Source organism: Nicotiana tabacum, unplaced genomic scaffold, assembly GCF_000715075.1.
Source record: "Nicotiana tabacum cultivar K326 unplaced genomic scaffold, ASM71507v2 Un00205, whole genome shotgun sequence".
In the NCBI taxonomy this organism is placed as follows: domain Eukaryota; kingdom Viridiplantae; phylum Streptophyta; class Magnoliopsida; order Solanales; family Solanaceae; genus Nicotiana; species Nicotiana tabacum.
This window is the reverse complement of record NW_027438443.1, coordinates 1-16,442: the sequence shown is the minus strand read 5'-3', so window position 1 is coordinate 16,442 and position 16,442 is coordinate 1. Positions and strand designations below refer to the sequence as shown.

The 16,442-nt window shown below is 40.0% G+C and overlaps 2 protein-coding genes across 2 annotated transcripts; one reads left to right on the top strand and one right to left on the bottom strand.

Moving 5' to 3' along the window:
* Nucleotides 1-10,708: 10,708 nt before the first annotated feature.
* On the bottom strand, nucleotides 10,709-12,036 carry LOC107822389 (uncharacterized; the record flags this gene model as incomplete). The annotated part of the gene is given in 2 exon segments (XM_075248834.1): nucleotides 10,709-11,522; nucleotides 11,877-12,036. Coding segments are annotated over 2 exon segments (623 nt in total), but the record flags the coding sequence as incomplete, so codon positions are not given.
* A 1,618-nt stretch (nucleotides 12,037-13,654) lies between these two features.
* On the top strand, nucleotides 13,655-15,508 carry LOC142179037 (uncharacterized). The gene is made up of 7 exons (XM_075248835.1): nucleotides 13,655-13,661; nucleotides 13,780-13,874; nucleotides 13,976-14,185; nucleotides 14,344-14,742; nucleotides 14,811-14,854; nucleotides 14,920-14,977; nucleotides 15,086-15,508. The coding sequence occupies exons 1-7, from the start codon at nucleotides 13,655-13,657 to the stop codon at nucleotides 15,506-15,508; spliced, it is 1,236 nt and encodes a 411-aa protein (XP_075104936.1).
* The last annotated feature ends 934 nt before the right edge of the window (nucleotides 15,509-16,442 follow it).

Sequence of the window (16,442 nt, the reverse complement as noted above, 5' to 3'; positions counted from 1 at the left end):
TTTGGTTTCCAATAAAGGCATGCATATAAAAACTTAGCAATATAATTTTGGTTCAGTTTCTTCAAATATTTGTGCCTAAGTTCCAAATCATTGCCTTAGCCACTCGTTGTTCAAGTCAATATAAAGTATAAACTCAATTATCACTGTTGTCATCAGATTTTCCCTACACAGTACGTGGACTGATTGATTTAAGAATACCTTGTAATGGCACTATATTTATTGATAGTCGATCGGAAAGGGATGTCTCACGGACCCTTGAGTTTGCAATTAAGAACATTTCCCCAAATGTCAACTATAACGGAACCCACATAGCCCAATAGGCCCACTGTTGCAAACTCCGTTGGCAGGAGTATCAAAAGCAGACAAAAATTATACCAAGAAAAAAAAAATCAATTTAAACCGATTTTATTGATTACATTATTGTATACACTGATTTGAAGTTGTGATAGGCAGATAATATTTGATTTTAATTAGTTTTCAATAGTAATGGTGAAATCGAACCGGAAAATCGCACCAAATCGAAAAATCAAACCAAATCGATTAAAAAACCCGACTAGGTTTGGTTTGGTGTTGAGTAAAAAAACCCGAACTAAACCGACATATAAATATATAAATTTTATTTATGTTTTTAAGACTTTATAGTGAATTTTTTTTTAGAAAATGTAGAAATATTTGGGATCCTCTCATGTATTAACTTTGAAAGCGTAAATTAACGAAAAATTATTGTTAGACGACTAAGAAAATAACTATCATGTTTTACTAAAAAAAGTCTCCCATTAAAATATTTTAATAGATCATATGTTTTATCAATTTTTTTTTCATATTTACTAAACATATATTCACTTATTAAAGCTTTATTTATAATTTTAACAAAGTAAAATTGAAATAATATTCATGTAACAAAAAAATCCGAAAGCCCGAAAAATCTAACAAAACCGAACCAATCCAAACCGATATAGTTGGTTTGATTTAATTTTGATAAAAACCGAACCAACCCGATCCATGTACATCCCTAGTTTTCAATACCAATCAAACAAACAATGTTTATACTTGAGTCATCACAGCTCGGCCTAGCCCAACTGTTTAACGTGACTGACGCTTCAAAAGGTTTGTTTAGTTTCATGCAACCTAACTAGTTAAGTAAATCCTTTCGATCAATAAAGTAATTCTTTTTATATGAGCTAGCCTTCAATCTCGACTTAGTACTGTTTGATTTATGCGTTTAAAAAATCAGTGTAACCAGCCGGACTTTAAACTGAAAAAATTGAACCATGCTATGGACATGACAACTGGAACGCCAGTGAGACTGTGAACTAACAGCTTGTTTAGATGATTGTTACATATTGTATTATATCGTATTGTTACTTTAAATATAATATTTATTTTAATTGTTATTTAAATTTTATTGTATCGTATCGTTAAATTTGTCGTTATGTAACGACAAAAGGTGTCACCTTATGTAACAACCGATTTAGTGTGGTCGCGTCTGTTTGACCAAAAAGTATTAGAACCTTTTAGTTAAACCAATTTAATAAAAAGATTTGGGGTAAATTTTAGCCAGAAATAATTAATTCCAGATCTGAGATAAATGATAGGAATGAACAAGCACAACTAAACATAAATTTTGATTACAACAGCGATTGACTCTCACAATGTAAGAAATAGATAATTGCTCTAATAGTATCAAATGATAATGAAGAATACATAAAGAAAAAAATTCATCATGCTCAGACAAGACCGCTCTCCGTCCGTTTGAATAAATAGAATTAAAGATGCTTATCGAGATTCTAAGCTCTCGTCTCTTTTCTCGGTCAGGAGCCTGTGGTTCGGGAGCATCTTTCTCTTTTTAGGGATGTATATATTGTTGTGTGTGTATATGCCCCTCTCCTTTATGTCACACTTTCTCATGATATTTCTACCAAATATTTTTCTTACCCAGCGGTCCTTATCCGGAGTACCTAAGTTCTTGGAATATCCCATAGAATATTCTTCTAGAATATCTAAGTGTTGAACTGGCCGCTCGGACTGAATCGAGTGCTCGACATCGACCGTAGCTAAATCACTTGCCAGTATATCGCTTCCTACACGCGACTTCTACTTGGTTGCTTTGTGGTTGCTCTTCCTTAAGTAGAATTCCTTTGATTAGATTTTGACCCATACAATTAGTCTCTCCGCCTATTGGGATTGCCTTTGGGCGAGCTCGATGGGCGGACTTCACCAGTTGCACCTTTTGAGAAATCTGAGCACATTGGCCGAAGAGTGACCCCTTATAGCGAGATGACAATGTGATGCTTTAGGAGCCGTACCTGACCGTTCTGTCAGTTTGAAGTGACGTCAATCTGTCATGTGTCATTATGGCGCACATTCCCTATATGTTACGTTATTTCCCGTGCCTACTCTGCTTTGGAATTAACGTGGCGACGTTTGGATTTCCCGCCCAGGATGTTTGTATTCTTATAAATAGAGGAGAGAACTCTTCATTTGGGGTTGCTGTGTTTTCTACATATTATTCAAAAGACTCCAGACTTTTCTTTCCTCCATCCTTAGATTCTTATGTTTCCATCTTTCTTCTTCCAAAGTTCCTTGCTATTGTACTCCCTTTATCCTAGCTCCTATTACCTACACAACCATAGAAACATGGCTAGTGAACCTTCTACTTCCGATAGAGTCACCGGTATCGTTGCATCGGAAACGTATGTGCCCTCCTATGAAGAAGGGACGACCATTGTGGAAAATGAGAATTTTCCCACCGTGGATGAGATAATTCCACGCTCGGGGAAAGCCAGGATTGATTTTAAGCATTTACCTGACGCCGATCCTGAACCCGTAGTTTCTGTAATGGACATTGCGGCACTTGTTGCGCTTAAGGACAAATGGAGGATTCCCGATCATGTTGAACTTGTTCCCGCGGATAGTGATGTCGTGCAGGTACATCTCCCGGGGTACTGCGCGTTTTATGCGTACCTGTTTGTCATTGGTTACACATTTCCCTTCCTTACCTAGCAGAAGACTTTTGTCGTTATTATGGGGTGTGCCCGGCTCAGCTCTCCCCATATATATACAAACTTTTCCTCATGCTCACCAAGTACGCGAAACTGGCTGGCCGGGGGATTTCTCTTAGCCATTTGCTTCACCTCTTCATACCCAATTTTTGCAGGGGTACTATGATACATCTTCGTCACCGTGGGACCAAAGGATTGGTGGTGAAGATGGACGACAAGACCAATCGCCGCTTTTGGGAGAGCTTCTTCTTTGTGAGGACGGAGCATGTGGTCTCGAATCCTAATGGATTTCCTAAGGAGTGGAATTTTGCCCGTAAGTGTATTTTTGTAGATATATATATATATTAGAAAGCGGCTTCTCGTTGTCCCCTTCCGGTGAACTGATTATTCTTTTTCCTTCTATTTCATAGCCGAGAAGGCACCTCCCTCGCTAGTCGCTGATATTCGTGAGTGGGTGAGCCAGGTTTTGCCATATATAATGGGGATTATGAATGGTCTCCATTCCACGAGAGATTCGGGAATAGATCTTCAGTTGGTGAGTCGTCTCGTCTTCCTTTTAGTTGCTTTGCCCTTTGCTCTGTGTTTTACTCTTTGGTTTAAGCTTCCTTCTTTGGTAGGTCGACAGGGCACGAGAAGGGCGAAGGCTCTCGTGCATGCTTTCCGTTAGTCGAGTCTCTCGACCGGACCTGCACCGATTGCTACTGCACATGAGAGCATTCAGACCGCTACTGTTTTACAAACTACAGCCCCTCCAGTGCTTGGCCATCGTGAGGATGCTTATCAGGCTGAGGCTCCACTTCCCATGGTTCATCTGGTGGACGAGTCGTCTTAAGACGACGGTGAAGAGGCTCCGTTAAAGAGGCGAAGAATAAGGGCCGATGGGGTACCCAGGACTGGGGGCCTTCGAGGAGCAAACTCGTGTTGGCAGTGCCTGAGTCTGCTGGTGATGCTAATTTAGGTGAGGAGACCGTATCCCCCCGCAGGCGTGGAGGTGGTGCCCATTTTCGATGTGGAAGAATCTACCATGGTAAAGGGGCAGAACTCAGAGGCTGCTGTGATTATTCCGTGTGGTCCATCGACTTCGCAACAGGACCGTGCTCCCTCTTCAGCTAGCGAGAGGGCAAAGATCGTAGTCGTAGATGACTACGAATCCAGTTCAGACATTGACCCCGAGGACATAAACATATTTGAGGCGGGATTCACTTGGGTGGAGGTAGGGACGGATGATTCCTCCGGTGTGATCGAGATTGCCCCCGAGTGTGACTTGTTGGAGGACACGGTGATCCTAGTGACTCAATTTTCCCTTCTTTGTTCCACTGCTAAAAGCAGGTCCCTTCAGGAGATCAGTGATGTCAGCCTATCACGAGGTGTAGCTGGAATGGCTTTGAGGGTAGGTCTATTACTTTCTTCGTTTTACGTCTCCTACTCTTGCTAATTTTCTCTTTCTGTTCTCTTTTCTTTCTTCAGACCTTTATTTTGGAGACAAAGAGTATCTGCCGCGAAGAGAGGCGGGCTTTTATCTTTTAGAAAATGGTTTCAAAATACCATCAATTTCATGACAAGTGTCGTGAGATGCATGCCCGACTCAGGGCGGGCGACAATCCTCAATCCCTTCGGAAGGAGTTGGAACAGAAGGACGAGGACCTGATGCGGTCCATGAGCAGATGCAGCGAACTCGAGGGACTGCTTAGGGATAAGGAAGAAGAGCTCAAGGTGGGCAAGGGCGTTGCAGCTGAGTGTGCTAACCTTCATGCGAAGGTAGTGGCCCTGCAGGCGGAGCTTGAGCAGAGTGATATTAGGGTCGCCGGTTTAAGTGTTGAATTGGCGGAGAAGTCGACCGAATTGGAAGGGAAGGCGACCGAGCTGGAGAGGGTTGAAGGAGCCCGAGTAGCAGCCTTGGCGAAGGCTGCGGCATTGGAAGGTACTATCCGCGTTCTCCAGTCCGAACGTGCCACTAAGATGGAGACGGCCGTTCTGAGGGAGGAGCGACTTGATGAGCGGATTGGCGAGCTTGAGAGGGACGTCTAGAGCCTGGGTGATCAAGTTACTACTCTTGAGGTAGAGAAGGCGCAATTGTTGGCTTCGACTCCTCCTGCGCTTGCCTCTGTTGACGTTCCTCGCCATTTGTACGAGATGTGGGTTCACGCTGAGGCTCAGCGGGACATATATAAGGGCTTGGCAGGGGGAATGTCTCTGAGGTTGCTTTCAAAGAGGCTCGAGCTAAAGCACGCGAGGCCCGGCTTGCCTGTGGTTATGATCCCGCGACGCCGGAGGTCGGTGGAGTTGATGAGGCTGAGGATGGGCTTGCCTTTGATGAGGAACATTCTAATAGAGAGGGTGCTGGTGGAGGTGATGCTGCTGAACCAAGAGGAGGGAGAGATAACGGCGTGGACGAGGATAATGCTAAATGAAGCTCTTGTATATATTTTTTTCCTCCTGTACTTAGTTTTTTTTGTACTAAGTTGGTTGGGTGGGGCCCCCTTTTTGGTCCTTTGTAAGACATTATTTTTTCTTTGAATAAAATAGTTGGTTTGCCCTTGATTGTATGCCTTTGGCCCTTCCTTCTTTTTTTTTCTTTTCGAATTTCTTGGATTTTCTCATAATAAGTCCCTCACTTTTGGTAGTTAACTCGAGTGAGGTCAGATTTGACCTGCTAATTCGAGCGAGGTCGAATTTGACCTGCTAATTCGAGCGAGGTCAAATTTTGTCTGCTAATTTAGACTTGTTAATTCGAGCGAGGTTGAATTTGACCTGCTAATTCGAGTGAGGACAAATTTAGACTTGTTAATTCGAGCGAGGTCGAATTTGACCTGCTAATTAGAGTGAGGTCGAATTTTTTCTACTAATTTGAGCGAGGTCGAATTTGACCTGCTAATTCGAGCGAGGTCGAATTTAGACTTAGAAAATAGTTCAAGTGAGACTGAATGTATATTTCCTTTGCGTTGGCATGGTTGTGTACATTTGGCGTCGTGTAGGAATGTCATACCACTTTGTTTATTCATTGGAGAATATTACATGTTTTCGTTCGAATCGTGCGTACATTTGAGGAGTCTCAATCTTCCTGGTCCCTTCATTGCTCGACCTAGAGAAGTAGTCGATAGGCGGGGCTATGAATGTCTTGTTCAAGTTTCAGGACGTCTTAATGTACGAACGAGATCAAATATTAGCTAGTTGTACCGTTGCACAGTTGCATTGGCGAGCGCGTAGGTGAGTTTTACGCACTTGTGTTCTATCTGCATGCTGGAGAGATTCGTATGTTTTCTGGGCCGGTGACCCGGTCCAAGTTTACACAGGTCTTTTCCCTTTTTGGCTTTAAGCACCGACTTGTTGGAGAGATTCGCATATTTTTTGGGCTGGTGACCCAGTCCCAGTCTATACAGATTTTTCCCTTTATGGTGTTAAGCATCAACTCGTTAGGGGTTGGGGGGGATTTTCCTAGTGCATTGTTTTGACGGCATTTGTTCCTTGTTCGCGCATCTGGGAGAATGTTCCTATTCTTATCCCCGTCCAAAAAGAAAAATAACAAGTTAAACCCAAACGAAATCGCTTGTTACCTTGACCTGATTGGTTGGCACGAGGAGAGGGGCGCTATAGAACGACTCATTTCGCCCTGTACTCGAATGGTGGCTTTATATTTTGATCTTAGCCCCGTGCTTAGCTTCACCGTTAGTCGAGTCTGGGGATCTTATGGGCTGACAACTTACTTTGCCCGTTGGAGTCTCGAGTTCGAGTCCCGATCCGATCCAGTCCCAGATGCACAAGAATAAGGGAAACATAAGTTATACTCCGTATATACGGGCAAGACAGACTTGTTATTTCAAAGAATTGTACAATAGGCTATCGTCCCTTCCCAAGAGAGGAGGCAGTGTGCACGAAGTATAGATTAGCATATAACGTAAATATAGCCAGTAGGATTGTGGACGTGCTCAGTGCATAGTGTCCATAATCCTACTTTGATAACTCATACTCAGGACGTACCAAACCCATCACTACAGCAAGACGTGGCTTTCATATAGATATCAAACATAGCTTCGATTTCATGCAAAGATCTGACCTTGGTTGGTTCGGTTATTTCAAAAGCTTGCCTACAAATTCTTAAGTTGGTGTTTGTAATGAGTGGGCGAGGCTACAACAGACGGGAAGTGGAACTCTGACTGACATTAGATCTAGAGGAAACTAAAATTTTGGCTAGAAAAATCCCTACAGACGGCGCCAAATTGTTTGATTAAAAAGTATTAGACCTTTTTAGTTAAATCGATTTAATAAGAAGATTTGGGGTAAATTCTAGCCGGAAATAATTAATTCTAGATCTGAGATAAATTATAGGAATGAACAAGCACAACTAAACATAAATTTTGATTATAATAGCGGTTGACTTTCACAATGTAAGAAATAGATAATTGCTCTAATAGTATCAAATGATAATGAAGAATACATAAAGGAAAAGAATCATCATGCTCAGACAAGAATGCCCTCCGTCCGTTTGAATAAATAGAATTAAATATGCATATTGAGATTCTAAGCTCTCGTCTCTTTTCTCGGTCAGGAGCCTGAGATTCGGGAGCATCTTTCTCTTTTTAGGGATGTATATATTGTTGTGTGTGTATATGCTCCTCTCCTTTATGTCACACTTTCTCATGATATTTATACCAAATACTTTCCTTACCCAGTGGTCCTTAACCGGAGTACCTAAGTTCTTGGAATATCCCATAGAATATTCCTCTGGAATATCTAAGTGTTGAACTGGCCGTTTGGACCGAATCGAGTGCTCGACCTCAACCATAGCTAAATCACTTGCCGGCATATCGCTTCCTACACGCGACTCCGGCTTGGTTGCTTTGTGGTTGCTCTTCTTTAAGTAGAATTCATTTGATACCCATACATCATCGTTATATTGTATTTTTCTCTCATCTTGCCCTTCTTATTATTAAATATTCCTATTTATCCTTTATCATATCTTATATATAATAAGTTTATTTTGTAATTTATGTAAATTTATTCTTTATATTGCTGATGTGTGTCATTATGAAACGGCGACAAATAATACAATCTACCAAATATCGTATTCGATAAATAATACAATATAATATAATACGATACAACGTATTATTACGAAACAATATGAAACAACCATCCAAATAATCTGTAACTGTATGACGACGCGACACATAATAACCGGCGCTTTTATTTGCTAAGAAGCCGTCAACGGAAGGGACACGTAAAGCATGTTTGGGCTGTTAGTTAAAAGTGGAGTCCACCAACAAAATTAGAATTCCTTTTAGATGGGCCTGATTCTACTAACCCTTTGTTGTCAAATCACCGAAGAATTTAAAGTGGGCTTAGTCCAGTTTTGGGAACTTCTAGTAATTCGACACCTGTCTCTGCCCACGTGAATGCATGCCACGTAGCGACCCCTCCCGACAAATGATTGAATGTGGATGGAAACGTTTTGTAGTGTGAGGGGTGTCAAGTGTTGACTTGTGTTTAACGTATGAAAAGAGTATTTAATTTTATGTATGGCCATCAAAAAGTCAAACCTCTGCGAGCTAATTTATTTGAGGCAAAATTTCTCGATTTGCTTCTTTTTCTTTTTTCGTAATGATGTGGGGATAAGTTTGGTACGTGGCGTAGGTGACAGTACACGATAATATTAAATAATATCGATATGTCAATTTTAATAAAATATGTGAAGTATTGAAATATAAACAACAATAATATATTATGAATTCCTACAAAATTGGAATTTGGAACCCAATCATTAGAGAGTGCCCAACTACTATCTTTCTACACCAAAAAATGGTGTGATGAGCTTTTAGTTCTTCTCGTGATTAGATGATTATTTCTATCCTTTTCTTTTTTTCATTTATATATTCTAATTAAAATTCTTTTCGGATTGGATAAATATGAATTAGAGCGAAACAGATATAGAAAATTTATACAGTTGACCTAAAGTTTCAGGTAGATTTAAGATTATCCCTTAGCTAATTATTTGATTTATTGAAACAAGACCATAGTGGTTCTTAAACGTCGACATGTGCAAGTATCTTATTATTCCACATACAATAGCGCGATTAAATATTTTCAATTTCAACCCAAACACATGTTACCTAGAAAACTAATCAGGTAAAAGTTACTAGTTATATAGACTGGGCCTAATGTTAAAGTCTTTCCTCAATTAAAAATAAAACGCAGGGTAGGTTTTGATTGACAAGCAAAATAGCTTGTTCCTAGTGAGGCTTTCGGTGCAAATGGCATCTGCCTAAAAAATGGGGCTGGATTTCTTGTCACTTGGAATAATGGCGAAGGGCTATTGTAGCTCAATTTTGTGCTGGGCAAAAAGATTTTTTTACTGTTATTAAAGGTAACAAGTAGTCGTGTTGGATCAGAATTTTATAGATTACGATGAACTGAATCAATAACTGAGTTATGATCCTACGTTTGTCTAATATTTGCATGAATCATATTGGATCCAGTCAGAATGAGCTCAGGTTTAGGAAAGGTAAATTGCAAGCTATCATTTTCCTTGTGTCCAAGTTCGAGTATTACTATTTCTTTCACGTTGTGGAATTATACTGAGTTTATTATTATTGTTGTTCTCGAGTATTTCTACCGTAAACAGAAGTCACTCATCTACCTTTACATTCATCAAAAGAGATAAAGACATTTAAAAAGTGTATTGTTCAGAAAAAGTAGTGCCATATTGACGTGTTGATCTTGAAGATGTAGAAAGAATTCTATACAAACAACTAGTGGAATCTACGAATGAGCACCTGTAAAGAAAAAATCTATTGCATCACGTTAATGATTGGTCCATTGTCTATTCCAGAAAAGATACTGCTAGTAGTAAGTAATAATAGTAGTAATCAAACGAGACATTTATACATTTCAAGTCTCTTTAAAGCTTTAAATATATCAAGGACGCGTTGCACCTTATTAGCCTCCAATTAAATTAAAGTTGTACCATTACTATTGCAACTCACAGATGGCAGCTTTTCCAATATTTTCTGCCCTTCATTTATGGCATAGAGAAACATATATATCTACTCCTCCGTATTAGAGACAGAAAGATGCAGGCCAAGTAGGATAAAAAGTCCGAAAAGCAGGATCATTTTATCCTGTAATAGCAGAATGAGAAGGTTGTATTAATATTATTTTTTAACATGGCTTATGGTGCTTCATGGATAAAACTATCTTGTTTTATGATTAAACGACGAGAAATATGTATCTGACTGGAGTAAATTAAAAATCTATATGATCCAAATGTCAATATGAACTGTATAACTTCATAATGTTTGTATCTCTATTGCTCTCAAAATGAGAAATCGTGGTTGATATGATATATAAGCCGTGAACCGAATTTTAGGAATACAATCAACTCTTTAGATGAGACACTCTCAAACATAGCGACAAAAGGTTATGAAAACACGGTTAAGAGATAAAAGTTCACATGGAACTATAATCTCAGTTCTAAAAGCATTACTGGAATTTCTCCAGGTTAAACAAATCCAATATGATCAAAGAAGCTATCATATCTTTTCAAAACAAATTTACAAAAAGACTACAAGAATGCTCCTCTGGAAAAGGTGTTGCAGCAAAATTATATTTAGCAAACACCTTAATCACATTCATTCCGCATTTCAATTCAAGTCAAACTGACCCGCTAAATATCAAAGTTGACCTCAATCGTATGATGAGCCAAAAGATCAATGTAACATTTAGTTCCTCATAGAAGGCCATGAAGAGTAGCTAAATAACCAATGTATCTGTAATAAAAAAGAAAACTATAAAACTGCTGTAGCAACAAATTGAATAAGAACATCGTTTGTCTTAGATTGGTTTAGCACTCAACTTTCTGTGATTCTAGGTTTGGTTTAAGAGGAGGAAAACCTCTATCAATATAGATACAAATTCATACATTCTTCAAATCAGCAGAATTATCATGTATAAAGCCACTGATACTGTCATCTCATACTTCCAAATTTAACCACTTAACCTCACTGTTGTCCATGGGAAAATTCTGTACCTTTGACTACTTGAGCTGATAACCATTTTTAAGCCTAAAGCTCAAACTTCTCTTGCAGAAACCTGTAAAGCTGTTCTGCAACTATTTCAGGATACTCTTCCTGGGGAAGGAGAGCACCTGGCACTTCGATATACTTGCTCACCCCTTTGGCCTCCCTAAGTGCTTCCATCTCTGCTTTCGACCTCTTCGGAGAACCTGCGGTTGCCAGAACTAGAACCGGTATCCTACCCTCCAACTCAGCAAATAGTTGGACAAATTCCTCCCTGGATTTTACCGGGTCAAGCAAACCAGTCAAGAAAGCAGCAGGCACATAGCGAGCACCTTGCCGCTTTGTGAGTGCGTATCGGCTCTCGATGATATCTGGAGTTACCTTTTCGGGATCTGAATAAACATGGGACTTATATTGTGATTGTATTGATTTCTCATTGCTGACAAGTACATTATACATCATCCAACCAACAGCAGGGGCCCTTAATGTCCCTCTAAGGAGACCATACCTGTAGAAAATGAGAATGAAATATCAAATCACGAAATAGTGTAATATCATTTCTGCAAATATGGTGAAAAATCTTGAATACTATTGTTATTTTTTTCGGATGAAAATTTCATATTTTGAAAGGTGGAGTGCTGATTGTGTTATCCAATGGATTACTATGCAGGAGACTCTCATGTCATTTGCTTTTTTCCTACAAAAACTGAAATAATGTCTGCTTAAACTTCCGAATCTTGTAGTCCTTTTGTTCTCTATATTGGGCCTAGCCCTGTAATGGGCATTATTTAGCAAGCTGCTGAGCTCTCAGTTAAATAAAAAGGTCAAGAAAAGTGCAACGGAAGGAAAGATCTATGCGTACCTCGTTTCCATGCTGGAATCTCTTCCAAAAACAATAGGAAGTGGACCAGCCCAGGTGGGAGCAATAGCAGCAATCGCTGTTGGCTTCACCAAGCCCTTCTTTGCAGCACGAACTGCTATTGTAGCAGCATGTCCTCCTCCAAACACCACCAAGTCCTTATCTAATATATTCATTTGAAATTATTTACAAGAGAACTTCCAAGAAAATGTAAGATGAGATATCTTTACCAAAATAAAGGAACTTGGAACATCATTTCCAGATGCAGAGAGCAAACAAAACTGAAACATCTCACAAGCACACACACACACACAAAGCAGCAGAACGAGGGAGGGGAAAACAGTAGATATAGGATGGCCTACTTTCCATTTCCAATTATGGCTCACGGCGCTTTGGATGTGTCCATGTTACCTTACAAGTTTCTCGGTGCAATGGACAACCCCCTGGGACTGGTCACCCAACTGACGACACCTTTTGCTCTTCATGAAAGCTGTGGATTGTAAACTTCAGTCTCCACTTTCTTTGATAAACTATATACCTGATAGGTCTCAAAGGCAATAGATGAACCCCGCTCCGTATGACCTTAAGAGATTTGGCAGAACTAACATAACATTTCTACTCTTAACAAATTTGGAGATATAGGACCAGGACACCGCAAGCTATGCACTCCCTCCCCAAAATGCATAACCAAAGAAACTACAATTTTTGGTTCTTGGTTCTAGTTTTCCTCCGCTAACATCCATCTAAGGTGTCGGTGCTAATTCCAATCCAAAAGGTGTCGGTGCTAACATCCTTTGTTCTTACAACCCTCCAACACTCCAGGATCGGTGTTAATTCCAATCTAACTTACAGTTCTGAGAACTATGGTCTGTGGAGTAGATCTATACGCCTTGCTTTCAAAGCAAAGCGTAAATTAGGGTTCATTACTGGAACGTGCATTAAAGCATCACTTGAAGATGATCTCCATGAGGAATGGAAGACAAGCAATACAATAGTGCACTCGTGGATTATGAACTCTGTATCGAAGGATCTACTGAGTGGAATCATTTATGCATCAGATGTACATTCAGTGTGCGAGGATATTAAGGAGCGATTTGATAAGGTGAATCGAGTAAGGATCTTTCAATTACACAGAGGAATCTCGAGACTGTCACAGGGATCCGACTCTGTGGTTGTATATTTCACAAAATTGAAGGTGCTATGGGCAGAATATGACGTACTTGTGCCTTTCCCAAACTGTGGATGTGTGAAATCAAAGGATATGTTGTGCATTTACATCAAAATAGGTTGATGCAGTTTCTGGATCGCCTGAATGATACCTATACCAAGCTCGAAGACAGATTTTGATGAAGACAACTGAACCTACTCTTAACCAAGTATTTGCTATGATCACACAAGACGAAAGCCAACAGTCTATGGGTGGTAGTGCAACGGCAGAAAAGGTAGATCCTATGGCAATGCAAGTTGGAAGAGGTCAAGGTTTTCGAGGGAAGAAGCAATTCCTACAGTGTGAACATTGCCATATGAAAGGGCACACTAAGGAGAATTATTTCAAAATCATTGGTTATCTTGAAGATTTCAAAGGAAAGAAGGGACATTAGGCTAGAGATTATAGGCCTAAAGGACCTTTCACTACAGTCAACAATGTGGAAGGGACCAGCAACTTCTAATTCACAGAGAGTAACATAACAGAAGGGAGACTTTTTCTTCATTGAGGCACAGTACCAACAGATACTTCACTTACTCAATATGGATGCACACACAATCAGACACAAGCTAATATGGCAGGTAATATTTGTGACTCTTGCATCAAGTGTCCATAATGACAACTGGATAGTGGACTCGGGGCCTCACACCACATAGCATCTTCACTAGAATTATTGAATGATGTTAAGAATGTGGATAGTTGTAAAAGAGAAAAGGTGTGATTACCGAATGGAGACAGTACTAATGTTACACATTGGTAGTACACAATTTTCAGCAGATACTAAGCTTGAAAATGTATTGTATGTTCCTGACTTAAAGAACTTAATGTCAGTTTCAAAGTTAACAAGGGACTTACAATGTGGTGCTCTCTTCCTGCCAAAACTATGTGTCTTCAGGACCTTTATAGTGGCAGGGTCAAGGGGATTGGTAAGGAAACTGGTGAACTATATCTGCTGAAAGGAAAAGGAACAGAACAAAAAACTGCTCATGTCAGTTCATTGGAGAAGAATAAAGATTCAGGAGAGCTTTGGCACCGGAGATTAGGACATCCTTCATTGCCAGTGATGCAACATGTCTCTTTTTTGCATAATAAAGTAGACAATACAGTACAAATTAATGTTCTATTTGTCTATTGGCTAAGCAACATAGATTGAGTTTTCCTGTTAGTGAGCACCTAAGTACTAAGCCATTTCAACTTGTTCACATGGATGTATGGGGCCCTATAAGGTTGCTACACATGATAATAAACATAACTTTCTTACAGTTGTGGATGACTATACTAGAGCAACTTGGATTTCTTATGCAGCTGAAAAGTGAAATAATCATATTTTTGAAACAGTTCTTTTGTATGGTACAGACTCAGTTTGGCACTTGTGTTAAGGTGGTTAGGACAGATAATGGCAGAGAATTCTTTAACCATCAGTGGACTGCATTCTTACAGACTCATGGGATAATTCACCAGAGTAGTTGTGTGCACACCCCACAACAAAATGGGGCGGATGAGAGAAAACACAGACACATCTTAGACACTGCTAGAGCACTGAAGTTTCAGGCTGGGATACCAAGAAAGTTTTGGGGGGAAAGTCTGCAAACAGCTGTTTATCTTATAAACAGACTTCCTACTAGAGCGCTAGGTGGTAAGAGTCCTTTTGAGTTGCTTATGGCAGGCAACCCTCACTAGCACATCTGAGAATTTTTTGTTGTTTGTGCTATGCTACAAATGTGGTGAAGGAAGACAAATTTGGACCTAGAGCTAGGGAAGCTGTCCTAATGGGGTATTCCACTACTCAGAGGGTTATAGACTGTTTGATAGGGCTACTAACTCTTTTTTTGTCAGCAGGGATGTCATATTCAGGAAATCTATATTTCCTTTTATTACAGCACAGCAGCAGCAGCCTGTTTCCACTTATCAATTCTCAAATCACATAGCTGATATCTTTGAGACATTACAAAGGGAAGAGATGATCACTATGGATTCAGTAGGATCATAGGTCACAACTGAACAGGGGGAGCATGCAGATCTCTCAATATCAATAAGCCAAGAACCCAATCAAGCAGATGCAATTTTTGATGCAGATGCAGTTTCTGATGCAGCTGGTAATGAAGGTATAGCTGATCAAGAAGCTGCATCAGGTGATGCTGATCCAGCAATTCTTGAACAAGATGCACCAGCTGAACTTCCTATGGCACCAATGAGAACCACTGATCCTACTTTCACTGTCCTCACTAGGAAGTCAACTAGAACAAAGCATCCTCCCATCTGGATGCAGGACTATCTTGTTGCTAGCAAAAAGGATTCTCATTGTCCTTATCCAATATCCAATTTCCTATCCTATGACAATGTCACACAGAGATACAAAGATTACATCATGGCCTTCTCAACAATCACAGAACCACATAGCTTCAATGAAGCAGTGAAGGATGAGTGAAGGATGACAGACGGATACAGGCTATGAAACAAGAGATTGAGGCTTTAGAGGACAACAAGACCTGGGAGGTGGTGGACCTGCCCCCTGGGAAGTCCTCTATCGGCTCAAAATGGGTCTACAAAATCAAGTACAAGTCTAATGGAGAGGTGGAAAGATTTAATGCTTGACCTGTTGCCAAAGGATATAATCAACAAGAAGCATGAAACCTTTTTAACAGTGCAAAAATGGTGACAGTCAAATCAGTGATAGCACTAGCAGCCTCTAAGGACTGGGGTCTTTATCAAATGGATGTATACGATGCTTTTTTGCAAGGTGACTTACATGAGGAAGTCTATATGGACTTGCCTCAAGGTTTTTAGAGACAGGGGGAGACAAAAGTCTGTAGGTTGCTGAAATCACTGTATGGCCTTAAGCAGGCATCAAGACATTGGAACCTTAAACTTACAGAAATTTTGCTCGGTGCAGGCTTCAGTCAAAGTGTATATGACTACTCCTTATTCACCAAGAAATCTGGGAATGGGATTGTTATCATTTTGATCTATGTGGATGATTTACTATTGCTCGGAAGCAGCATTGAACTCATTAATGAAGCAAAATCAGTATTGCACAAGCAGTTCAAAGTCAAACATCTAGGTGAGCTTAGATACTTCCTAGGCATTAAAGTCTTGAGATCTCACCAAGGAATCCTTCTTAACCAGAGGAAGTATACTTTGGAGTTATTTCAGAGTTGGGATTGAGTGGTGCAAAACCTGCTCTTACACCCCTAGAACTTAATCAGAAGCTCACCTCACTAGAATTTGACAAAGGAGTTGGGAGCAAGGTACCTGATCCTTTGGTGGATGTCACAGGATATCAGAAGCTCATAGGAAAACTCCAGTATACATCAGTTATGCAGTGCAAACTCTGAGTCAGTTTATGCAGACTCCAAAAAAGT